This window comes from Lutjanus erythropterus, chromosome 1 (genome assembly GCF_056507025.1).
Source record: "Lutjanus erythropterus isolate fLutEry1 chromosome 1, fLutEry1.hap2, whole genome shotgun sequence".
In the NCBI taxonomy this organism is placed as follows: Eukaryota; Metazoa; Chordata; class Actinopteri; order Lutjaniformes; family Lutjanidae; genus Lutjanus; species Lutjanus erythropterus.
The window spans coordinates 11349489-11376796 of record NC_139317.1 but is presented as its reverse complement, the minus strand read 5'-3'; the positions used below and the strand labels follow the sequence as shown (position 1 = coordinate 11376796).

Genomic DNA, 27308 nt, shown 5'->3' with positions numbered 1-27308 from the left:
TTTCATCCACTTGACTCGTGAAGGGTAGGAATCATGTGATGTGTCAATGTTTAGTGGATTTTTTCTTTTCTTTTTTCAGGTGGCAGGTCTGTACCGAGATTCCAGTATCGGAAACGCAATCAACATTGTGGTCGTCCGGCTCATCCTGCTGGAGCAGGACGAGGTAAAAACATGTTTGTTTCTGTTCACTAAATGTGTTTAATTCTAGATTACCACATCTTCAGGTATGTATAAAGCTAATTTTAACATTTTGGTTTACTGTGCTTCCTTAACATGTCTCCTTTCATAATAGTGAAAAGAAAATGTCCAAAATACACATTCAGGTGTTTATTTTACTTGAGTCCATCTATTTGCATTTGAAGATTTATCTTTCTTCCAATAAAAATGTATGGAATTTTGTAATACATAATATTAATGCCCATTTTCTGTGTACTGAGAAGCCTGAAATTTCCAATTCAGTAGCACAAACACACACACCGAACTTGCTCACAATTTTACTGACTCATATACTATTATTATTGTAGTTCAAATGTAATTTCTGCTCTTATGTTGTTGGCAGCAATCAGAACTTATTAGATAGAACTTAAATGTCTCCTGTGTTGTTCTTTGCAGCAGCAGTTAATAAAATATAGATGCGAATGGAGCGAATAAACAGAGCTAAAGTAATACAAGTCTAACAGATGAGTAAATTATTAATACTGTGATAAATCAAGCAAAGAAAAGATGGGTCCATGTTCATCACTAGTTATTCTGATCATCATGTATAAAAATTGAAAAGCATATGCAGAGAACATGGCCTCGAGCATGTAAGCAAGTGTTTTATTACATTTTCCATCAAAGAGAATCTGTTTTTCTTTAGCGCTTTTTTAAAAATGAAGTACATTAGCTGCTAACTTTTAATTGATTTGTACTTTTCCCTTAATCTCACCGCGACACTTGGGGAACAGGATGACTTAAAGATCACGCACCACGCCGACAACAGCCTGAACAGCTTCTGTAAGTGGCAGAAGAAACTCAACATGAAAGGAGACGAACACCCGCTGCACCATGACGTCGCAGTTCTGCTTACCAGGTAAACAAACGCTCTCTCTGAACCCGTCATCCCAGAGCAGTTATTGATTTACACATTTAGACATTAGACGGCATAAAGAAGAATCAACACTGCATCCATCTGAATTGAATTTTCTTATATTGTCATCTTTTGTGCTTTGATATCCAACAGTTGTCATTTCACCAACTGCAGTGAACTGATTATTTAACACTGTTTTTATGAATATTATTCACACAGTAGAAATTACCGTGGTGAAAAATAAACAAGCTAAACGTGTCAGCTTTTAGCATATTTGAGTGTATCTGCAGTCAGACTAATCATCAGTGCATTTTAAGTGTGTTAATACTTTGAAATTGACTAAAGTGGAACAACTTCAGTTATACTTAGTACACTTAAAATGTATGGCTGTGCATGTACAACCTCAGTTCCAAAAAAGTTGGAACGTTGTGTAAAACGTAAATAAAAACATAATGCAATGATTCTGCAAAAACATATTTGACAAAGACAAGATCTTTAATGTTCTCACTGATAAACTTTATTGTTTTTTTTTTGTTTTTTTGTAAATATACACTCATTCTGCAAGATGTTCCAGAAGAGTTGGGACAGGGGCAACAAAAGAGAAGTTGTGGAACACTCAAAAAACACCTGAAAAGCTAAAGAGGTTAACTGGTAAAAGGTGACAGTGTCATGATTGGGTATTAAAGGGGCATCCTCAAAAAGCTCAGTTGTTCACAAGCAAGGGTGGGGTAGAGTTCACCACTTTGTGTAAAAATGCATGGGTAAATAGTTTAAGAAGTTTCTTAACACAAAACTGCAGGAACTATATTCCATCTGCAATCCATATAATCAATATAAGATTAAGAGAATCCAGAGAAATCTCTGCACATACTTTACTTTGACTCCTCGGGCAGCACAGTATTAAAAACTGCATTACAAACCCACCTAACTGTATAAAGAATCGGGAACACGTGGGAAAACTGTTGTCAGTAAACACAGTTTGTTGCTGCATCTACAAATGCAAGTTAAGACTCGACCATGCAAGTGACAGCCGTATATCAACAACATGTTGAAACGCCGCAGCCCCGAGCCCCTCTGAGACAGACTGACGCAGAGTGGAAAAGCGAGCTGTGGTTGGACGGGTCCACATTTCAGATTGAGAGTGTTAGTGCCCATGGTGGGTCACATCTGTGATCTACGAGGCCCCATTGATGCTAAAAGGTACATCCAGGTTTTGGAGGAACATGTGTTGCCATTCAGACGGCGTCTTTTTATCAGAAACATCCCTGGTTATTTCAGCAAGTCAATGCCAAGACACATTCTAGAGGAGTTGAGGTACTAGACTGACCAACTCGCAGTCCAGACCCGTCTCCCACTGGAAATGTGTGACGCATTATGAAGCACAAAATACAACAACAGAGACTCCAGACTGCTGAGCACCTGAAGTCATATATCAGCCAAGAATGAGAAAGAATTTCACTTTCAAAACTTCAACAGTTTGTGTCCTCAGTTCCCAAACACTTACTGAGTGTTGTTAAAAGACAAAGTGATGTAACACAGTGGTGAACCTGTTCCTGTCCCAACTTTTTTGGAACATGTGGCATCAAATTCAGAATGAGTGTATATTTTCAGTTTGTACATTAAATATCTTGTTTTTGTACTTTATTTAATTGAATATAGCTTGAAAGTTTTTTGCAAATCATTGCATTCTGTTTTTATTTACATTTTACACATTATCCCAACTTTTTTGGAATTGGGGTTGTACTAATTTGCAAGCTTTATTAATTAAATTAAAGTTTACTTGTTTGTAATACTTGTCCAAAGTACAAGTACAGCTTTAAATTACCTTTTTTCTAAAGTGTGTTTTTTAGGCATACTTAAACTTACTTACCACTGCAAGTACTTGCAATTTAGTATACTTTTTGAAGTACAAAATGTGCAATTCACAATACATTTACAAAGTACACTTTTTAAAAGTACACTGAAATACCACTTTGAGTGTTGCAGAATTAGTATATTTAGTTTTAGTACACTGAAGTTGTATATTATGACATCTATTTTGAAGTACAGTTTTTGAAAAAGGACTCCCGCACACTGGCAAACTTGCAATATGTCGTTTATTTGCGATGTTTCGGTACTAGAACCTTCATCAGGCAAACCTGTTTGATGAGTCCTTTTTCAATTTTTTTGTCTACTCTCTCCAAAGCACCTGTCTTTTTTAATAGATGAGTGAAGTGTTTCCTTTGTTTCTGAAGTACAGTTTTTAAAAATACACTTTAAAACACTTTTAAATCACACTAAAAGGTACAAGTATACTTATATTGATTTTTTTATTCTTATATTTCTAATACACTGACGTATGTTGCTTTTTTACCAGGGTAAGTCCAGCTGATTCAAGGTTTTCTACCTGGACTCTCATGCATTGACTTAATAAGTTACCAGTTTGAAGGCTTCTTTTTCAAGCAAACTACTTCAGACCATCTGAATCGTTCCAACTCACCTCTATCCTTCATACCAATAAAAAAAATCACAGTAAAAAAAAGGCAGTCAAAAAAACTCACTAACTGATGCTCATTTTTTATTTCTCTCAGATGACACACCGGACAAATTCGACTTTCTTCTTCTGAAGTAGTGTATCGACCTGTTCCAATGTGAAGAGGCAGAGTACAAGGTTTAATTTGTGCACAAATGGGACTTTTTCCCTTTGATGGATTACAAAGAATGTCATTTTCAGTAAAAAGGTCATTTCTGATTTTACCTGCTGTACCTTTTGAATCACATCTCTGTCAGAGGTAGAATATAAATTTTCCACGGCTTCATTAAGCCCCCCCTTCTTTCTCAACCTCACATAATGACGTCTTCGAAGTGAAAGAGAAACCCATATTTACAGCACATGTCATTAGGGCTGCAAGTATTGATTATTTTCATTCTCAATTAAACTGGGATCATTTTAACAACTAATCAATTATTCATTTAGTCTTTAAGATGTAAAAAGAAATGTAAACATGTCTTCAAATTGCTTCCTTTGTCCAACCATCCAAAGATTCTTCTTTGACAATCATTAATGATAAAGAAAGGCAGCAAATCCTCACATTTAATGTTGACATTTGTGCTTGAAACGTCTGAAATGATTAATCCATTATCAAAATAGGTGGTGATTAATTTAAAAAAAAATCAGTGAAGATCGGAGTGCTGCGTGGGTCTACTGTATTTTCAAGAGGAGGACAAAACATGTGCTCTTTGGAAAGGGCTGGATGATGCAATAAGGAGAATCATGTTTGTCTCCTTTGTGAAAAAAACCTCTGCAGAGCGTTGATGGACAAACATAAAAAGAATCTAAGGCAGGCATCTAACGCAGACTGATCGATGCGTTTCAGCTCACAGGTTCATCAGTGTGGAAAGGTCATGAAAATACACATCATTATATAAATATTTGAAAAAAAGTATACAGGAGGTTAAGAGAGCACAATATGAAATGATTAAACATCTAATGAATAGAGAGAGGAAAAAATAAGGGTGCAAAGAAAGGTGGTGATTAATTTCCTTTTTATTTACTAATTAATTAACTACTTGTTACAGATCTACATAAGTTCCCTACATGTTCACATTTAAACATGATTTTTCCTTTGTAATTATTGGCAACAATGGTCAACCTGTTCCATAACTTGTCAATACAGATTTCATTGAATCTCACAGGGCGTCCTCCTCACATCTCCGGTTATTGCTCAGCTTGGAGCACATACACGAAATGTAATGAAACCTCAGATGACCCGGTTGTGAAAAGCTTCAGTCCTGGTGTAACTCCCATGACCCCAAACCTCAGCTGTGTAATAAGGAAGTAGTCTGAAAGAGTCAGGAGCAAGTGAATGCAGCGGAAAGTTACAATTAAGATGAAGCATTTTACAAGGGCGCTGTGTACACCTGTGAACGTACAGCAGAAACTTTACTCCTGCTCTGAATGGAGATGTACAGCGTTGGTCACCTTGACACTCGATGCATGTGCTGCTATTTGTTCACGTCTTGTTTTACAACATTAGAATGTATGTGAAAAATGTTTCATTGAGTTCGGAGTACGTCTTTGTCACCGCTGTCCTTGTTATTACTGCATATCTGTGAACACTGAGAAACAGTGTGTTTGTTAGCAGAACAGCGGCAGTGGCTTCGTTCATTCATTCATAATCTATAACGCTTATCTGTGAGGGGTCGCCGAGGGGTGGGGGTGGATCCTGATCCTGTGCTGCATATATAACAGTCATAATCATGGAAAATGGACCCGGTACAGAGCAGATGCACAGGTGGGAGAAGAGGTGTAAACAGGTGGGAGCAAAGAAGAAGAGCAAACTCAATACTTGGAACAAATGTGCAGCAGTTATGTTTTACTTAAATATTCTCCAACAAGTAGAAGTGTTTCAATTAGCATAAAAAGTATGAACATGTGTAAATCAATCTGCAGTACCTGTTATCCACAGCTGCTTTATACTGTATGAAGTCAAGCCTCAACATTATCTGAGGACAGATGGACAGACATGTTGATAAATCTGCAGCCTGTGATTGGAGATGTGCTGCACCAGAGTGCAGTGATATTACACAGGCCTGTCTGCTGTGTTTACCTTCATTAAATCACATGCAAATAACACCAGGCAGCTACAGAATAATCACACACCAGACTGGTTCATTATAACTTGGTATTTTTTGTTTAAGTCGGGGACGTCAGATTACAGCAGCTCATCAGTCCTGTGCCTCGTTGCCTCCTTTCAAGTCAAGTCTTAAAACAAAGGAACATTTATTTGTGTAGTTTCAGTACTAGACCTTGATCAGGCAAAGGATCCTTTTGCAACTTTTAAGTCAAGTCGAGTTAATTTTTTTTTTTGTATAGAAATCACAATTTGCCTCGGTGTGCAACACACCTGTTGTGTAAACCCTCAAAGGGGTAAGGAAAAACTCTCCAAAAACCCTTTTAACATCTCCTTGTAATTCAGATCTCAAGTGCGTGGTCTCTCTTGTTGTCTGCTGTTTTACCCAGTGACCGACCAACACTCCACCTTCACTTTTTCACAGGAAGGACATCTGTGCAGCCATCAACATGCCCTGTGAGACTCTGGGTCTGTCCCATGTGGCGGGGATGTGTCATCCGCATCGCAGTTGCAGCATCAGTGAGGACACGGGCCTCCCATTGGCCTTCACTGTGGCTCATGAGCTGGGACACAAGTAAGGGTTCACTCCACACACATCAAAATACTCTGACTTATGCTTCGTTGTCAAAATAATCAGCAGGAAAAAGACGACGAAAACTTGAGTGTTTTGTCGTGTTTCTGATTGTTCCCCCATCGGTTGATTTTTCTGGCTAACTGTTGCCATCAAATTTTATCACCTGTAGTAAAGCTTTAGCTAATTAACCTGGAACTAAGTTGCTCATTACTGCTATTTTATCACAATTCAGCTTTTCAATGACCTTTTTTTTTTTGGAATTTGTGCTTAAGGATTTTCCTCACGACAGACTTATTAAAGGAAATAAATGATATTTAAACAAACAAAAGTGCAAACAAAAGCTTTCTGAGAAAGGAACCAAAAAACATCACATCAAACAAAAACCACATTCCTCTTCTTTATCTTCTCAAGACAGGGCAAAGCACAGGAACAGTTCTAACAAACTGTATTCTAAATAACCTATAACCTATTAATTAATCATTTAATTATTTTTTGTTGGGTCCATTTGATTTGAAAGCGCATGTCTTGCCCTTGTAAGCTAGCAGCTCTGCAGGGGTCAAAGCAATCCAGTGAAAACCCCTTAATTAGTATCCCATAGCAACCATAACTATAGCTGCTCTGATAAATGTGCAGCCCTCCTTTTACAGTTACGTCCTCATGTGGGAGGACACTGAGAAAATAAAAGAATGGAGGAGATGTGTTTTTTTTTATCTGTGTGACTGTCAAGAGGAGTAATGGACTGGAAGAAAAGCTCAGCGATTGTCATACGTCTTATCTGAGACAGTGGGATCACAAGAGCGGCGATGCAGAGTCGTCCTGTCACAACAGAAAAAAGAAAAAGAAAGACGTTTCGCCCACATTGTTTGTTGAGCCAGACCTTGTATGCCGCTCAATGAGAGCTTTGACATGAAATCAAAAATGTTCAAATTGGTTCAGACAGTACTGCACTGAAGCTGTTCCAGACTCCCTGCTTCATGTTGAACTGTAGCTCCCTGGATGTCTAGACTACCCTGATTTTGAAAAGTGGGATTAAAAGCTCGGGATGTAACAATTAGCAATTGTGCATGTATAATTTAATTGTTGTTTTTTTTAAATTTTATTTAAATTATTGCCAAAACAATTAATGTATTTGTTTTGCACATACTCATGACTGCCTGCTTTTATTTTATTTTATTAAAGAAGGAAAGCAGAGGCAATTTAAGTGGGAAGGAAAAACTAATTTTATATGAACAAAAAAAACACATTGGATTTATGATGTTATTATTATATAAAGGACATTTTTCAGGCTGTCTTTTTTATTTCTTTTTTAATATCGTTCTGAATCTCATATTGTGAACTTTTTGCCATGTTATTACTGTACCTTGAGTTTTCAGTATTGTTATATCGTTGTTCACAACATTTTCATATACTGCACAGACAAGATGCAATTTAAGTTTAATTCATGCCCTCTGTGTAATCAATTTATTGGTCGAAAAATACAAATGTCTTTGTCACTATTGCCACAGAATTCACAGCACTGGACCTGTGGCTACAACTGCTTGTACTGCAATAATGAGAAATAATATATGTACATACATTAGTCAAACAAACAAACCTTTGATAGAATGAAATTAACAAGTATGCAATTAAGTCATGCTCTGCACGGTGTTTTGTAAACCCGTCAATCCATTTGTGCCTACAAAGAGTTTGCAATTATAATCACAGGCCCCTCACACTAATTCAACTTGACTTAAATCAATAACGAACAGTATGTGGCTGATAGCTTCGTTTTATTTGTTCATCTTGTTTGTTGTGGTCCAGCTGAGTGTGAAGTAGCTTGAAAATTCTTGTCTTCTCCACCAGCTGTGTGCACAGTCTGCAGGTAGTCCAGGACATATGTTCTGGGTTTTTTTTGTTTTTTTTAAGGTTGTTGAAAGCATGAACAGGTCCTGGATTGACACGAAACCCTTGTGAATAACAAGCTGCCCTTCCTATATGCAGAAAATGAAAATGAATTCGGCTCTGACAGTTGACTGACAGACTGAGGTTGTCCTCAGCATTCAGAGGTGCTGGTTGGGTTGTAGATCTCCTCTTTTGATTTACTGAAGAGGATAAACACGGTGGAAATCTTTCTGTTTTTCTTTCATCCACCATGAGAAGCTTAAAACCACTTACTGTAAACGGCAGTGATGTAAATGGGATCATTTCTTTATTGACCTAAAATAGACCTACTTCACAGCAGCCTATACTATGAGATATGAAATAGGAGGATAAACACAGGTGTTACCAGTGATGCTATTTAAGGTCCTGTTCTGTTTAGTGAAGCAGAACCGTTCCACTGAGCCAACATGCACGATAGCAGCACCCCGACTCTGTTTGACCTGAACAACTTTCTCCTTTCCTGTTTCCTGCTATGTCCCATCCTCATCTTTGTTGAAAGGAAAACCAAATTTTGAACATAGTTACAAGACGTTGGTCCAGGATCTGTAAAAGCAACATATATTCACATCTTAAGTTAGCTACTGTCTGCAAAATGCAAGCTAACTACCTAGCTAATCTACATTAATCATTAGCTAGATTGTCAGCTGGCATTTTGCTCACGTTGGCTAACTAGTTAACTTGAGATGTGACCTTATGTAGAGGTGCCAAGTTTGCACAACTGTTATTGGAGCACAGAGCAAAAAGGGGCGGGACTTAGGAAGGGTCAGTTAGCATCGTTGGTTACGCCTGTGTTTGCTCTCCTACTTCATGTTAAAATGCTTGCTGTGACAAAAGGTTTGCCCAGTTTATCCAAAATGCAAAATACTATTCATGTGGAAACGAGCTGCTGATATTACCAGACAGAAGCTCAGTTTCATTTTGTTGTTTGGGTGTTTTCTAAATTCACATTTAGGCCGACTGCAGCTGATGAAATATGTTAACAGCGTTTTAGCGAATGGTTGGTAGCTAACATCGAGAGGCCTGATGCTATTTATCCTCCATATGTGTTAAAATGTCAAATGCAGTGAAAACAAGCTCAGTGTTTATTCGCTGTTTAATCAAATGTTGACTCTTGAAAGCATCACAAGTTACCATTCAGCACAGAGCTGCACTGATCAACCTGTTCAGTTGTCAACTATTTTAATAACTGAGTAATCAAAGGTCAATCTAAAGTACAAATTCTCTGATTTCAGTTTCTTAAATGTGAATATTTTCTGGTTTATTTAATGACAGTAAATTTAAAAGCTTTGTGGACAGAAGAGGACATTTGAAGATCTTGGACTTTGAGAAATACTGATTAACATTTACCCCCCCCCCCCCCCCCCCCCATTTTCTGCCATTTTAAAGACCAAACCACTTATCATAACTTGGAATTACAGTGTCAGATTAGTGTGCAAAATGTTTTCTTCATGCTCAAATCCACCTAAAGCAAAGTGCAGATCTTTTGGTGTTCAATAAAAAAGATAAAAACCAGACTTGATGTGCAAACTCTTGTAATGTTAATAGAATAGAATTTTTTAAAATCAATAGCCAAAACATTTATAGGGACTGAATTTGTCTGTTGAAAACCTAAATTCTTAGAATTTCTCTTTTAAAATTGTGAAATAATAATGAAAAGAATTATTCACTCTGTTGGAGAAAAGTTTTTGGTTTTTCTGTTCACCTATTTTCAACTGTCTGGCAGCAATCAGTAGAAATGCATTTGAAGAGGCCAAATCAGCTGCTTAATTCTCAGTGCAGCTGTCATTCTGAAAGTCCTCTGAGAAGATGTGAAGCGTCCGTAAAGCCTCCACGTGCTTTGAAGGAGCAGATGTTGAACATAACTAATTAACAGAGCTGTGTGAATGCTCATGTGTGTTTAAGAACAGTTTGTTTACCTTTGCTTTGCTTTATCACCACTGTGCAGAGTTTGTTTTGTTGCAGTGACTTTGTGGCTCAGCACTGCTGCGCCCACAGAGAAACAGAAATGTTCAATGTTGTCGTATAGGCATTTATATTACATCCAGTTCACAAACGGGGACATGCATTTGTTTGTTGTTGTACACTGTAGCTTTACCTTGAAGTTTTCCATGTTGTGCCCACTCACTTTAATTTTCCCTCTGTGTGGGATGTGCTTTTATGTCACAGCTTTGGGATTCAACATGATGGCAACGGTAATGACTGTGAACCCATTGGGAAACGACCTTTCGTCATGTCTCCACAGCTCCTGTACGGTGCCTCCCTGCCCAGGTGGTCACGCTGCAGTCGCCAGTACATCACCCGCTTCCTCGAGTGAGTACCGCACATGCTGTATGACTGAGTTTGTGTAGTTTTAGTTCAAGGTTTCCTTCACCCACAGCTTTCTGAATACATCAGTTTATATAAAGGTGTTGAGGGCAATTGGTAACATCAGACATGTAGTACCAGTCAAAAGCTTGGACACATTTTTTCATTCAGTTTACCTTTATTTTTATTATTTTCCTACAATGCAGAATAATACTGGAGACATCAAAATGCTGAAATATGGAATTACATGGAATATGTAAATAGTAAAAACAAGGCAAAATACGGTATTTATATTATATTTAATATCGCCATTGTTATTAAATCTTTCATTGAAGATTTTCTGTCATTTTGCTTTTTATTGTCGACACATGGTTTTCTCCTGCACACCCGTCCACCTGCAGGTGTGCAAAAGTTTTTGCTCTCTGATATTTTAGGTTCTTCAAAGTTGCCACCTTTTGCTTTGACGGCAGCTTTGCACATGTCGGTATAATCTGAACCATTTCTTATAAAAAAAGAAAAGAAAAAACAGAGAATGATAAGTGTGTCCAGACTTTTGACTGGTACTGTATCTGCTGATGCAAAACAGAGATCCAATACCGGTGTTCTCATTGCTGTCTATGTTTACATGCATCATATCTTTACAAACTGATGGCTAGTTGGTTTGTTTACGACACACACCAGAGGCCATGTGTTGCAAACTGTGGTAAAAACCTCAGCTGAGACACATATTCTGAATATCCGCAAAGCGCTGCGTCAAGTCTGCTCTGAATCACCAGAAGCTCATTTTTTTGCACCGATCAACAAGCGATTCTGTTCCTCTGCTGTTTTCTAATCACACATAGAGCTGATCTTTATAATAACCTCATTAATTTGAAGCTTCTTCTGTGTTCCTGGATAAAAAAAAACAGACCATAACCTTGTATGATGATCTGCGAGAAGAGGCTTCCCTTCTGCCTGTGGCTGTGTTTTTGCTCTGCTCTTCTGTCTCCCTCTCTGCAGACACAACTGGCACAAATAAGTGAAATACGTGTGGAAATTCCTAAAACACAAGCACAAACAGCAGTGATTCTGTTTCTAATTTTTATTTCTGGGTGAAATATCCCTTTATAATTGTATCGCAGTGTTGAAATTCATCAACCTTGGTTATATTTTTTACTATTTCCTGGCCTGAGGGCAGACACACTATTGTGTTCAACTTGTTTAATAATTGTAACACATGCAGGAGAACCGCTGTTGTGTTCACATACAGACCTTATAAATAACACTGAGGGTTAAGAGCAGCCATGGCTGTACTTTAATTGTATGTTTCTGCAGCTCTTCATTTGACCACTTTATCTGTACGCACTGTTCTGTGACTGGACTGTACAGCCAAACTATATAGTGTTTTTTTTTTAACTACTCTTGATCCATTGGCCTTCAACGAGCGTTGTTAAACAGGCTATAAATCTGTTTTGTCCGTGCAACGTTTCAAACGACTGGCAGTGAAGTTAAAGTACTGCAGCAGCAGATACATGCAGTATTTTTAGTTTTTAGTGGTATTTTTGGTATGATCACATATTTTTATTGATTTTGAACACATTACATCACATTTTCCAAAATGGGTTAGTTATATAATTTAGCTCCCTCCCTCTTCCCTCCCTACCAGCTGCCCACTCATGACCTCTGAGCCTTTGGTGTCGGTAAAACCACAGAATGACAAAATTATAATATTCACACAACAAATAATTAACTTAATTTTGGGAATTAGCAGGTTTGTTGATTATACAGGAGCTTAGTCTCAGTCTAAGTGCTACATTTTCCACATACTGACACTACAGTTAGATAAAAATACATGCTAATATGTATATCTATGCTTGTCTATATCTATCTATAGTACAGTGTGTGTGTGTGTGTGTGTGTGTGTGTGAGTCTTTCAACACTATAGTCAGCTGTTTCTGTCAGAGACTTGCACAGATTCTGGCTTCGACTGGACATGTGTTGAATGTCTGAAATGGGTCGCTGTAGTTGCCCCAGTTTCTCAGCTCCAAGCATCTGGAATTCATTTAGTGGGTGTTCAGCTACTTGACAGCATTGTAGCTTCTTGACTCCATTGTGGAGAAAAAAGGCCGCAGGGCGATATTTACACTTGTGGGAGTTCACTACACAAAGGCCACTGGGTTTTTTTTTGTGTGTGTGTGTGTGTGTGTGTGTGCTGGCGCAATGGTAATTAAGAAGGAGACAGAGAGGGACATGTCTTTAGATAAAGGTTTGCATCAAAAGGAATTTTTCTGACTATATTATGCAGGGCTATAACAATCATTTTAGCTTTGTGCTCAAAGTGCAGCTGTGGCTTAATGGAATTTGGGGATTAGACTTTGAGGTTTTCATCAAGAACTAAACAGTTTGACAGAGATACCAGAGTCATTAGAATTCATTATGTGGGGAACTCTAATATCTAGTCTGAATGTCATTACAAAACATTAACTCTCATTGAAAATGGCGCAGTACATTTACTGTTCAGCATTTGTTAGCTTTAGCAAAATCCAAGACAAAACATGTACATGCACTAATAAGAAAAGTTTGATGAATATCATGATGATATCATTGACTGGCATAATTTTGGCGAGAATGATCGGACACTGAAAATGGTACAGAGATGCACCGCTTTTGCCATCCTTAGAGCCATGCAGCTAGAGTGGTTTAAAATAAATGATACTCATATTTTTTTAATGGTTGCCTCCTGTGTAAGTGCTGTACAGAGTCTCATGATGAAGTTAACAAGCTATCATAGTCTGGAGCCAGTGTTGAACTCCTTTAGGGCGCAGTTTGAATGTTGGCAGAAGAAGAGCTGGTTAACTGCAGCCCATTTTAATGTTTGATTATACCTATTACAGCTGTTGTGTTTGGAAAGTGACGTCAATCAGTAAGTAAAATATCTGAACTATTGAATGAATCGCCATGAAATTTTGTGCAAATATTCACGGTGCCCGTAAGATGAATCAAAATGATGTTGATTATCATCTGATTTCCATCTGGCACCACAAACAGGACAAAGTTTTCACTCATCCAGTGTGATCTCTTAGTATCCAGTCAATGGATTGTCTCAACGTTTTGTGCAAACATTCATGGTCCCCAGATGATTAATCCTAATGACTTTGGTGATTCCCTTGACTTTTCTTCTAGCTCCAATGGAGGTTCATATTTGTGGTTTTAAGTAAAATATGTTGTTGACTATTGGATGCACTGTAATTAAATGTGGTGCAGTACGTCATGTTTCCCTTTTTTGTTTTTTTCTACAGGGTTGCAAAACCGTGTATATACAATTTTAAAAAGAACATCAAGGATAACACAAGAAAGTCACTGGACTTATTTCCACTATAGTCCTCGTTGCAGCTTGACGAAGAGGTGTGTGTGTGTGTGTGTGTGTGTGTGTGTGTGTGTGTGTGTGTGTGTGTGTGTGTGTGTGTGTGCACGTACTTGCACAACAAAATAGTGGAGTACGGCATCAGCTGCATGTAAAAGAAATCTGTCCATTAAATGAGCTACATACAACTCTCATGTAGCACCATCTTTAAAGCAGCCTCATCTGTCCACTGTGTTTAGTGCTAATTACCAGATGCTAGCAGGCTAACATGCTACATTGTAAATATTATGTCTGCTAAACATCAGCATGTTAGCATTGTTATTGCAAGCATGCTAGAGTTCATCTTCACAGATTTGCCACATTGTAAATTAATAACTTGAGAAAACTCAAAATTTAAAAGTAACTTACTTTAATAGACTTTTCAGCTCAAACTCTTGAAAAAGTTTCACCAACTATTTATGTTTTGTTGAGATAATTTACCTTCCCTCTTTAGATAAACTTGAATCTTTTAGTTTTTGAAAACTAAAAAAAATGTGCAATTCAAAAGTTGTTCTGAAGTGAAGTGAAAGTGAATAATGGTTAATCATTTAATATTTTTAATTGTAAGCATTTAATTTTCAAGCACCCAAATAATGACGAATTAGACCCACAGCTCTCTGAGCAGTTATTGAAGTACATTTTTGAGGGGTTTCTAAAACTCAAAAGTTTATCTAAAGAAGAAAAGTAAAAATTATCACAAAAAAGATTATACGTCCACAAAACTTTTGATTAAAAAATCTAGAGAAGGCAGCTGCAATGAAAGAGTGTTTTTACAGTGTTGTGTGGCTGTAGACTTGTTTACTGAAACAGGTATGACTTTATTACTGTTAATAAGTCAGCTGCACACACATACTGAATAGAAATTTAGACTAAATATATAGTAAATTACAATTTATGTCTGTTTATTGCTGACAAAACCCAGCAGACTGAGCAGAATGATAAAAACATATTTATAATGGTCTAAATGAACAAATGAAAAAGGCCGGCTCATTTTCAGTTCCTGAGGCAAGACGGCCATGAAACGGAAAAGAGTTCAACAAAACACGATGTCTCCTTCTCCTCTCCCCGCTGACGTGTCCCTGTTCGTGTCTTGTTTTTTCTCTCTCTCATCCTGTCTTTTGACCTCCACATCCAGCAGGCCCCTCCAAAACCACTAAATCTGCATTGATCGTTTTCCTCACATGAGACTTGACTACTGATGTTTATCTTCCCATCTCATTCCTCTAAATGCCAGCCCCATTTTCTCTGTTTTATCTCTTTCACTGACTGCAGGACAAGGCTTCTATTGTATATGGCTTTAGTTGTCCCACAGGCCTCCGCTGCTCGTGCTGCTTCAGAGGTTTGGTCCGTAGGTGTTATTTTATGTGGAATGTAGAAGGTCATGCTGAGCTGTTGAGTGCTTTAGATATTATCACATAGATGGGCTACTCATAAACACGGGGCCACCCTTTAATGTCCAGAAGAGAATTCCTGAAAGGCCAAAGAGGCCGAGTTTCAAAAAAAAGAAAAACAAATTTTAAGTTGAATTGATGGCTCCGTAGGGGATCCGCAGTCACAAGCTGGAGATATCTCACACACAACGTAGCTTACTTGATCATGGCTCATATATTGATTTGTAAATAAATTTTGAGGTCAATGGATTCAGAAAACAGTTCATTAAGTGGCATAAACATTTCCAGGAAAGCCTGCTGTGACAAAGGCTGCAGTCGAACCTAATTTGCACTCTGAGCTGCCTTTCAGTCCAGAGGCACTCATGGAGAACATTTTAATTGCCGCTGTTCAATAGTCAGTGTGAGGTCATCTCAAATTAATGATTTTGTTGTCCATATCTTCGTACCTTTACATCAGATGTATGCATGTACCGTACTTTGTGTTATTTATAGTTCTTTCTCCTTAGAGCTGCTGTAATCAGATTTTTATGCAAACTCAATTCTTAAAAAGTTGGGATTTTGTGTAAAATGTAAATAAAAAGAGAATACAGTGATTTTCAAACACATTTTGACTTGTATTCAATTGAACATGGTACAAAGACGATATTTAATGTTCAGCCTGACAAACTTCTACACACTCATTCTGAAGTTGATGCCTCAACGCTTTTTGGGACAGGGGCGGCAATGATGCTGTTTGTAACTTTCAACAGGTAAACAAGTGGTAACAGGTGATCGTATAGTACCACTTTGTGAAAAACTGCATGAGCAAGTAGCCCAGCTGTTTAGGAGTTTTGTATCTCAACACAGAACTGCAAGGAATTTTGGGATTTCACCATCTACAATCCAAAATATTGTTAAAAGATCCAGAGAATCTGGAGAAACCTCTGCATGTGAGGGCCATCGCCCCCTTGAACATGACTGTGTAAAGGATATTACTACATGGGCTCGGGAACATTTTGGAAAACTGTTGTTGTCACGCACAGTGTGTCGCCGCAACTACAAATGCAAGTTAAGACTCAGCCATGCAAACATGATCCAGAAACTCTGCAGACCTCTCTGAGGCCTGACGAGTCCACGTTTCAGATTGTTTTCAGAAATTATGTCATGTCCTCCGGGCTAAAGAGGAAAAAGACCGTCCAGATTGTTACCAGCACTAACTTCAAAAACCAGCGTCTGTGAGGTTGTGTTAGCGCCCGTGGCATCATGGGTAACTGTCACATCTGCGAAGGCCCCATTAGTGCTGAAAGGTACATACAGGTTTTGAAGCAACAGATGCTGCCATCCAGGCAATGTCTTTTTCAGAGACGTCCCTGCTTATTTCGGCAAGACACATTCTGCACGTGTTCCAACAGCGTGGCTTCTCAGTAAAAGAGTTCAGGTACTAGACTGACCTTGCAATCCAGACTTGTCTCCCATTGAAAATGTGTGGTGCATTATGAAGCACAAAATACAACAAGCTGAGCTTAAAACCTGCACAGACTTTTTCCCATAATGCAAAATATTATATTGAGTGATCAGTCATGTTGAAATTAATTTGACTGTGATTCCGACTTGAATTGTAAAGAATTGTAATTTTATAGTTGCACGGGATGAATGTGCTGGCTTTTATGTTGATGTGTGCCTGCAGATTTGTGTATATAACTGTTCATGTGATATAGACTGTGTAATGGTGTTGGATGTAATTAAGGTTTTTAGTGTCTGGTCATTGTTCTGTGTGTACCTGCTCAGGGACTGCAGATGGAAATGAACTGCTAAATCTGGTATAAATCATCTCACCTCTCATATTGAGATTAATTTTGTTTTTTTTTGTGCACGGCCTTTGTGTAATGAAGACTTATAGTCAGGATGCTCTCATCAGTGTTGTCTTCAGATGCAACGGGCAGCTGTTTTCAATAAAAAAAAAACATCTGATAAATCCACTGCATGGAACCTGCCCAGCACCAAACGTAAAACACACACAGTTAACAACTAGCTGGTGAACACAGTGGAACATTTAGCTGCCAAAGAGCCAAATATTTCCCTCAAGAGTTAGTAACCAAAACAAGTTTTAAAAGGGGAGTAAATGTTGGACTCTGCTGGTTGTGTAAATAGGCATGTTTACTATATCAGCTGTATAAGATGATAATATGCAAAGTCTACAGCTTGTTGTGCCGCTCTTCTTTGTTTTTTCCACAGTGATTACAATGCACAGACTCACACTAATCACAACATGTGGTTTTGTGTTAAATGTCACATATGGAAGATATTTGTTTCCAGTTTGATGGAGCAATGAAAATTATGAAAAGGTGCAGTTTCCTATCCAACATAGTCTTTTCATTTTGCCACGGCAATGAGGGAAAACATCCTGTGCAACTTATTTACATCTCATTAGCAGTGGCAAAACCACTGATTTGATTCCAACTTTTCACAGTAGGTGTTCAGTCATTACAGTGTAAAGCCTGCGATGGGAATGCAGGAGCAACACCATCATTTGGCCACACATTAAATTAGCATCTAAATTTAAATCTTGTTGTTCAATTGTTATCAGGCTTTTATTTTGAAAGGGGTCAGGGCTGTTTTCATTGGTAATGAATTCTATCTTTTATGTTAAACTGTACCTTTATTCACTCGATGCCGTACATACATGTTGTTTAAATTGTTCTTCTGCTACTGTTGCTGCTACTAGCATTGCAACCTGTGTCCAGCGTGCATGAGATACTGTAAAACTTGAAGTTTTACATTATTTTTATACATGCGATAATGTAAAACTTAAAGTTTTGGGTCCTTCCAACAAAAATCCAGAATGGCCATAGATATGTAATTGCCAGTGTGCCCTACATAGAACCCTCTGTCTTCCAGTATTTCCTTCCATAATTAGAGATTCTGCCATTATTACAAGCTTATATCGATTGATTTACTTGTATGTTCATAACATCTGCACACTTAAAGGTATAATACGCAACATTTTCCTAAAACAAACGATGTATAAACTCATATAAACATAATCCCTTTCAGTCATCACCTAAGACCCACCAGAAGTGTGTGGTGATGGTTGTATTGTGTTTCCTTATTTCCTTATTTTCTTATTATTTTTTTGTGCTCGGGACACTTTATTAACCCAAAACGTCAGTATTTTTGACGTCATGTGAATCAGACTCAACAATCAACTAGCTTTCTGGTGTGTTTACAGATAGCTCAGACAGATCCTACTGATTCTACCTTCAGGTCTATCCGCAGTACGCTTGGGCTTTTTTTTTTTTCCCTTACAAGTGAAAAGTGCAGTTGGCCAAAACTTAGTGCTGGCTCCTCCAGAGCCTGTGAGCTTCATCCAGATTAATTTGATCCCTTTTCCCGCAATGAAAACCTCAGTAAAACCTCTAAAGCTCACTTCGTATTCAATGAGCATTCAACATGCGATCTCCAGTATTCTTTTTTTCACCTTTTTCATTGTGACAGATCATCACAGGACAGGTCGGGATCCTGCGTCACCCTGTCAGAGTTTATTCTGCATAGGGACCCACTAACTGTAGGAAGTTCAAAGAAACTCAGCACAAAATATTGATTTAAAAATGATTTCATTGATTAAAAAATGACTTTATTGCTTGCATTAATTCTCTATAATCTATGATCAGAACTGTGTTCATAGCAGCGGTCTATTATACATTGCAGCAGTCTCCTATTCAGAAATAACAAACCATAGAATGACTAATCAGACCTGAGTATTCAACAAAGCCGTGTAAAAGTTAATAAAATATTACAATGACACAGGCCTCTGCCCTTATAAATGTATTTACATTGAGCTTTGGCAACGCAGCCTTATACCAGTTTGCTCCCGCAAGGTCATAAAAGCAAATAAAATTCAAATCACAAAGCTCACATTGGTTTAATGACCACAGACTCATCAGAATCAAAGCTCTCATTATGGGTGCCGGTAATTTTCTAGTGTCAGTCCCAAAGAATCAAATGATTAATCTGTCTTTGTTCAAGATGACAAAACAATTATTTAACGTTGTGAGGGGTTTAATGCCAGCAGATCAGTGCGTTCGAAGTCTCATCTGTTTTTAATGAATCTATCTGTATTGTTATGCTGTTTGGTTTTGTCATTCTCACATTGATAGGTTGTAAATCTGTATGTTTGCTTGTGGTATGTATGTTGTAAAGACCTGATTATCTGCTACATTTTCATCTCTGTCTGTACACAGTTTACAGTGTAGTTCCAGTGTCAAGTGAATGTTTAAATTTTAGATCACCTCTAATGTTTTTTGGCCGGTGAGTGAAGCAAATCTTCCAGCCACCATTTTACTCGTTATCTCATCTTTGCGCCCCGAGGTACATATTTAAATAACTGTTCTTATTATTCCTTATCCAAACAATCCTATCCATGCAAAACATGCACTCTGCAAGTTTTAGATAACTCGATTCCTATTCATTGAGTTCTCCTAATGCTGTACGAAGCACCTAAATTAGTGCTGCTTTCACAATTACTATGACTGACAGATTTTAGTGTAATTGGCTGTGGTAATGGAAAGCTATAATGAGACACTTAAGTAATAATTTAGCAATGACCTTTTGCTGTATTTCAGCCTCTGGAGGTTGTTTAAAATTTTGATAATCTCAACACTAATTTGTTTCCCCTCAACGCTAATGTAGAACAAGCATCCATGTTTTTTACTGTCAGTAAAACTATTATCAGTTAAAATATCCTGCAGCACTAATAGTGGCATTGCTATAGAACACGAGACATAAATCAGTAGCATGTGTTGGCAATAGAAACTTAATCAATGTCAGTAGCAGTAAGAAAATTGTTCAGTAGTTTCACTTAAATGCTTTAAATGCAAACTGCCATGAGAGCCCATATTGAATACATTCTGGCTCATTAACAGCCTTTCACACCCTTTTATAATGATAATGCTACAAGCTGCATGCATAAATAGTTAAATTAAAGCAATAGTTCACCCAGAAATGAAATTTCACTCAATATCTACTCACCCCTGTGCTGATGTGAAGATGGGTGAAGATCTCCAGTTCAGAAAACGCTCCCGGAGCTTCAGCGGAAAACAGCGTTGCAGCCAAATCCAGTACAGTTGAAGTGAACGGTGACCAGTTTTAAAACATACAAAAAGAAAACAAAAGAAACACAAAATGTCTCCGTACTGCTGCACACGCCTGAAGCGGGTACACAGGCTCTCGCCCAAGCAGCGCGGCTGCAGCAAAGAAATTATGTTCCTCTTCTATGTCGAAGTCCTCGGACATTTTCTTCTTTGTTGAAAGTTTGCAAAGTCAGCTGTGCGCATAACAAGTCACTATTTCTGAGCGGATCTCTCTCCATTCTCTAAGTCGCTTCCAGGTAGCTTGTAAACACAGACGTGAAGGTATCGTGAGATCGCGAGATCTCGTATATCTCGTGTCGCGCCGCTTGGGCGAAATCCTTTGTACCCGCTTCTACACATGATGTAAATGGCGTCTTTTTGGGTCAAATTTTAATTCGCGGCTTACAGACACTTGGATTTCACCACACGAGCAGTATGGAGACATTTTGTGTTTTTGTTTTTTTTTTTGTTATTTTTTTACATTTTAAAACTGGTCACCATTCACTTCAATTATACTGGATTTGGATACAACGCTGTTTTCCACTGAAGCTCAGGGAGTGTTTTGTGAACTGTAGATATTGAGTGAAATTTCATTTTTGGGTGAACTATCGCTTTAAGTAGGTAAATCCAAAGTAATTTGGTTAAATTAAAAATAAAGTGGTTGAATGCAACATTTTTTCTCAGTCTTTATTAAAAATAGGTCATTAATTATCCATAATTATTGCCCCTGAGTGAAACATTTCTTGATGATAAATTGTTAAGATATATTTTGCCCAGCCATTCAGTTTCACCCAGAGCCCATTCACATGTTCCTGAGAAAAGAGAGGAGATTAAGTGATGTAATAAAATAAACCAGAGACACACAAAATATGAACAAGGCACAAACACGACACCACAGCTAATTTTACAGAACAGAACAGAAGAACGAGGAACAACAACAGAACAGAGAAAAGTTTAATTACAGCCTGTAGTGATTTCACAGTTCATTAATGGTGAAGTTCAAATCAAGTTTAATGAACACAAACGTCTGAAAGGAAATGTGAAAACCCACTTATCCTTGTCAATATATCTCATTCAGCAGCTGACAGCTCTCTCAGTGAAACCCTGCTGTAACAGTAATTAATTAATCTTCCCGGAAAAATCCATATGATGAAACATTTTCAGGCACGGTAAACATTTAATTAAAGACACTCAGACCTTGTTTCTTTGCTTGTTGATTGTCAAGTTGAAGAATTGCAGATGAAAAGGCTGCAGTTAATGGGGAACCTAATAAAGAGAAAAGAAAGCTGTGGGGAAGAGAGAAGGTATTGAGAATCGTTCTTACAACAAAAAACAAAACAAAACAAAGAATGCAAGCCTGTGTTTGATAATCAGATAGTCTTATATAAAAAGAGCTATAGGACCAATTTAAATTTAGGTATTTACAACATAAAACAATAAAAAAGCCTCTGTGAGTATAAGACATAAATAAAGAAAAACCCACCGGTTGCTGGCCAGTTCTGAATAATATTATATTAATTATTACTTCCCGACGTTTTACATTCTGACCTTTAATCAGAGCATCCCCATCAAGCCGGTCACTTTAATGAATGCCAGAACAAGTTCAAAGTTATAGCCTGTAGTCATTGATCCACATTTAGACAGACAGTGGAGTTTGTGTGGATATTAGCTTATTAGCTTCTTGTCGGCTGGCTGCATGAATTGTTTACATTTTACATTATTTGTTGCCTAAAATAAATTTGGCTCATCAGTTTCTGTGTGTGTACATTAGACCTTTGACCTCCAGTACGACAGGATTTGTCTGAGAGAATCCCCTAAGTAAAAATTACTTAAGTATTGTTTTTATTTTTAGGTTTAAAGATGAAAGAGTTGTCATAGTCAATCAATGATCAAACTATGATCAATTTCTTACCTTGTGTGTGATAAAAGTTCAGGCCCACTGCACAGCTGTCATTGCTATTTTCTGACTAGCGCCTATGTTGTGCAGATAACAAATGGTCTTGCACCCCTCTATGCGCCCGTGTGTGTGTGTCAGTCTTAAAATGAGGTGCAGAGAGTCACTGCACCATTGTCCAACAAAAACCTGGTCTGAAGTCAGCGGTGCAGTATTTTCCTGCTGTTTAAAGGTCGCGTTATTCAACAGTAAGAGGAGACTACATAGGCAGGATCACAGCGCAGCACACACTCTGCTTCTAGGACACTGCGGTTAATCCACAAGTCAGCACTAACATCACTGCACACGTGGAACTGAAACTGAATGAATAATGTTTCCATGTGCGCTGTAATGTCACAGCCGTCATTCTTCTGTGCCTCGGATCGTGTGTAAAGCACACACACACACACACACACACACACACGCACACACACACACACACACACACACACACACACACACACAGGTAGGGACAGGGGGAGACGCTCCATCCTGTTTCACTCATCTGCAGCCCATCTGCTGTTAATCAAAATGTTATTTTTTTATGTCGTGGCCGTCTGACTCGCAGGTTAATCGCAGTGTGTGCATCACAACAGGTGGCTCGTTCCAGCATCTCTTTTTGCTTCTCAAATCAGCTGAATCTGTCATTTTAATAGCACGGCGCCAGAGGCAGGAACAGCTGGCTGTTTTAAAGGGAATGGGAGATGATACTCCCATTGAACGGTTTCATTCATGTTACGCCCAAACCATACCTATGATTAATTAAGAGACTAAATACAACAATTTGCAACCAGATTCTGCACCATTTAGACAGCAAAGTGGAGTTGGAAATGCCCTAAATGCCTTTACACCGTGCCCTATAGATAATCTAACAGAGCCCAAAATATTCTACTCCTCTCTCTGCTGCCAGGCCTCCTACAACACACTCAAGGTCCCCTGTTGTTCCCCAGGCCCCAGTTTGACAACCACTGCCCTAGAAAATCTCGTAAATAAAGGTTCTGTTCACACTCAGGGGACCCACTCATAAAAACGCTGCTCCATAGCAATGCTAACTCTACAGGGTACCTTTAAACTCAACACTTCTGCTGTGAGATCTCAGTTGATTTTTTGTGAGGGACTATGCAGCACTGAGCTGAGTTTAAGGAAATTTAGTTGAAGGATTTCTGCATTCATTTGGATTATTGTTTTTTTTTTTTTTATTGTGGCACAAAACAATAATTTTCTAGTCACTGAAGGAAAGTGGTTAGTGTTTCTCAGATTTTCTGTTGATGAAGATTCTTGTTGCCTTTAGTTCTTTATTTATTCCATGCAAACCCTGTTGCCTCTGCTGGAAATGTCAAGTGCATTACATTTGAAAAGAAACTCTATTTTTTATTTTATTTTATTTTATTTTTTTAACAGAGTTGAAACAGATAGGTCCATGGCTCTTCCTCAGACTACTGAGGCTCAGGAAGTGCCTTGTGCTCAATAAAGAGAAAATCCTTTTAACAGGAGCCACTCGGTGTGCAGATCTTTCTGTTTCAACTCTGCTTGATTTTTTTCCCAGCACCCATGCTATTTGGCACTGAGATGTGTGTGTGTGTGTGTGTGTGTGTGTGTGTGTGTGTGTGTGTGTGTGTGTGTGTGTGTGAGTGTGTGTGTGTGTGCGTGTGTGTGAGTGTGTGTGTGTATGTCTTTTTTATCCTTTCTTAACCGTGCGTCCCTCCTCCCACCCTTCACAGTCGCGGCTGGGGCTGGTGCCTTGATGATCCCCCCGTGAAGGAGAAGCTGTCTCTGAACTCGGTGCTTCCTGGGGTTCTGTACAGCGCTGCCCATCAGTGTCGGTTGCAGTATGGATCGGGGTCCCTGCTCTGCGATGACATGGACGTAAGACTCTTTTTAACCACAAATACCTCAAAACAAATCCTTCCAAGGCCATGTACGGCTGTATGGAAAGAATTTGATTGTCCTTCATTCTCTGTAGCAAAAGTACACAGAAATATGTAGACATAGAAAGAGAAAAAAAGACTCTAGAAATAGAAATATTTACTCAAGCAAAGAACAGTGTCCACAGTTTTCCCTCTTTTTCATCTTTCACATAATTTTTGGTTGTGGTCTGTCATTTTTCTCTTTTTACATTTTCATCACATTAAGTAGTTTTTTGTTTTGATACGTCTTTTTCATCTAGTTTCATCTTCTACATAATTTTTGATCTTGTTGCAACTTTTTCTTTTTGTTTTGTCTTTTATGTCATTTTTCGTCTTGTAACGTAAGTTTTAGTTTTGTTGCGCCTTTTTCATCTTTAGTCTTTTTCACCTTTTTACATCTTTTTCGTCTTGTTACGCCTTTTATGTAATTTTTTCATCATGCTGCGTCTTTTTTGTCTTCTTGCATCTTCATCTTCTTCTTGGTCATGTTACATCTTTTTGTTACATCTTGTTGCACCTCTTTTATCTTATTAAATCTCTATGTCTTTTACTTTGTTTTCGTTACAGCTGTTGTGCGTGATATACACCGATGGATACACCAACAAATTATATTTTCTATTTGTTTTTGTCACATCCACTCAGCTTGAAATCTGGATGGTGGGCTGCACACTATGACGCAAAATAAAAAAAATCCCTTTAAATGCATTAACACTGAAGTCACAAGCCTGATTTAAAATTGTAAGAAATTACAGATATTAAAACGTAGGGAGTAAAAGTAGAGGAGAAAAGTACAGTAATAAGTATTTGTACTTATCCTTGCAACAATTTCTTTTTGCTTCTTCAGTGACATAATGTTCCTCTGTGTCCTCACAACCTCCTTCATTGTTCCCTGATCCTGTTATTTCTTCAGTACAGTGTGCTGCTGCAAACTTTACCATCTAATTATCGTAAAACATTCATTCAAAATCGAAATTCTACCTTTAAACCTTTATTGTTTTTGTGATACACCTATGCGCAATCATTTGCTGCGTACAGCACCAGTAACCTTCACAGATGAAGGAGGGCAGCGTGTTTGTAATCTCAGAGGCGAAACCCAGAGGAGAAAAGGTCTCAGAGCACTCAGCGCTGCTCTTTAAACTTATTACACTGAGCACACAGTAATAACTGAAGATGACTCATGAGTGCATCCATATATTTATCTGCTAAAATCTTCTGTCTTCCAGACTTTGCTGTTGTTGAAAGTTTAGAGAAAGTTTAGTAAGAAAATCAACCTGAAACAATCAAAGTTAGGGGAACATTCCTTCCCACATCCGCAGTGGAAATTACACCCTTATAAAACCAAAATGCTGCTCAGTTGTGTTCCACTTGAAAAACTACAAAAATCAAATCACTATAGTCAAAACATTTTGATAAGACACAAGACGAACTGTGTTTGAACGAATCGTACCCTGAAGAAGCAAGCAGTTATTGAGTTATGAAAAAGTTTATTTATCTCGCACCATTCATGCACAAGGCAGTTCTGAGTGCTTTACAGGAGCAGTGTTGCGCAAGTTCACACCTCAGAAGAGCTTAAAATGTATTAGTTCATGCTCACAATTTCAAGTTCAAGTTCACAATTTAAAGTTCACGGTCCCACAAATGAAGTGACTCCCATTTATTTCAACCTTTTCTTTAGAATTGTGCGTCTGTCATATTCTGTGTCTGGTCTTTTGTGCACCTGTGCACAGTTGCGTGTTTGCAGGTGTCTGGGATGTAGACGCTTGTTCCTTTGATTTCCAAATCTTGTTTCTCTGGTAGTCTTTGGTGTCAAGCTTGCACTTCTTCAGTTTAATGCTGAGCGTCTTCTCTCTGTTGTGAAGGAGGACCCAAACTTTTCTCTGAGACTATCCTCTTGTTTTTCAAGCTCAGCTTTAACTGCGCTTTGGTAGACACTTGATCGATAATGACTAACATCAAATCCAGAGACCACTTGTTTAAAATCTGTCCCCATCGTCTCATCAGGTTTCTCTGTTGTTGGAGCCTTCTGGATGCGTAAGCCCCCAGGGATTTTCTTGTTTCTTCAGTACTCGGTCAGAGTTGCAATGAATATTTCAGCGAAGACGTGCAAAGAATTTTATTCCCTGCTGTCCAAATGGAGGGTGTGGAGTCTTTTGAGACTTGAATGATGAATATCTTGCTTTGTTGTATCTATGATATGGAGTTCTATTTATTAAATTATGCTGCTTTAAATTACTATATAAATGTAGTGAGAATGCACTCCCTATTTAAGTTGGCCTCTCAGTGACACAAACTGTCAAACCTGATGAAGGTCTAGTACCGAAACATCACACAGAAATATTGTATTGCAAGTTAGAAAGTGTGCGGAAATACTTTAGTACTTTTGCCTCTCTCCTACACAGCTGTATCAACTAATAGAGGTGCTAAGTGTGAGTTAAAATAAAATAAAATAGTTATCACTGCATTTTACATCCTGTCTTATATTGCCTGTAGAGTATATAAACTTAAAAACACAATGCCAAAAAAATGTCATGGTGGGAGACTGTAATGTTGTGGTGTTTCCAGATTCTAAAATGGCAGAAAGAGATGTTTCAAGACCATTTTTGTGGCAAGAGGTGATGGAGCTGAGGACGGTCACAAAAAAATGGCTTCGACATGACCTCCAGAAAGTCCCATGTCATATTAAAACATTAGTTTCCTTGGGCACCTATTTCTTTTTTATTCATCCTCAAAATTGAGGATGTATTGTATGAGTGTAAAAGGCCAAAAATAGCTTTGTTGCTTGGAGACACCACTGTACTACAGAGGGTTAATATGTTTTAACTTTGAATTTGAAGGTTCAGAGAATCATCACATTTTTGTTACCTTAAAATGAGCTGTTTATATCTTCAGAGGAGGTGGGTCCTCTTCTATGAAGGTTGCTATGTTACACTGCCATGTTTCTACTAGGGATGCACGCGATTAATCAACTACATGATTAAACGTCGCCACCCTCGCTAGTCAGCACCAGAAATATTAGTCGGTTAAACTATTTAGCAATATTTTATTCGTGCACAATGCCAATTAACTGTTGCCTCTAAGATGTTATGCAGCCCCCCACCACAAGTCGG

The 27308-nt window shown here is 38.1% G+C and overlaps 1 protein-coding gene across 1 annotated transcript in view; it reads left to right on the top strand.

Annotated features, from left to right (window-relative positions):
* adamts7 (a disintegrin-like and metallopeptidase (reprolysin type) with thrombospondin type 1 motif, 7) overlaps positions 1-27308 on the top strand; it is a 141218-nt gene that overhangs the window by 38857 nt on the left and 75053 nt on the right. Inside the window, exons 5-9 of the mRNA XM_084742036.1 lie at positions 80-163; positions 948-1072; positions 6107-6256; positions 10343-10486; positions 24016-24160. Of these exons, the coding sequence (XP_084598162.1) occupies positions 80-163; positions 948-1072; positions 6107-6256; positions 10343-10486; positions 24016-24160 (648 nt within the window). The remainder of the gene's footprint in view (positions 1-79; positions 164-947; positions 1073-6106; positions 6257-10342; positions 10487-24015; positions 24161-27308) is intronic.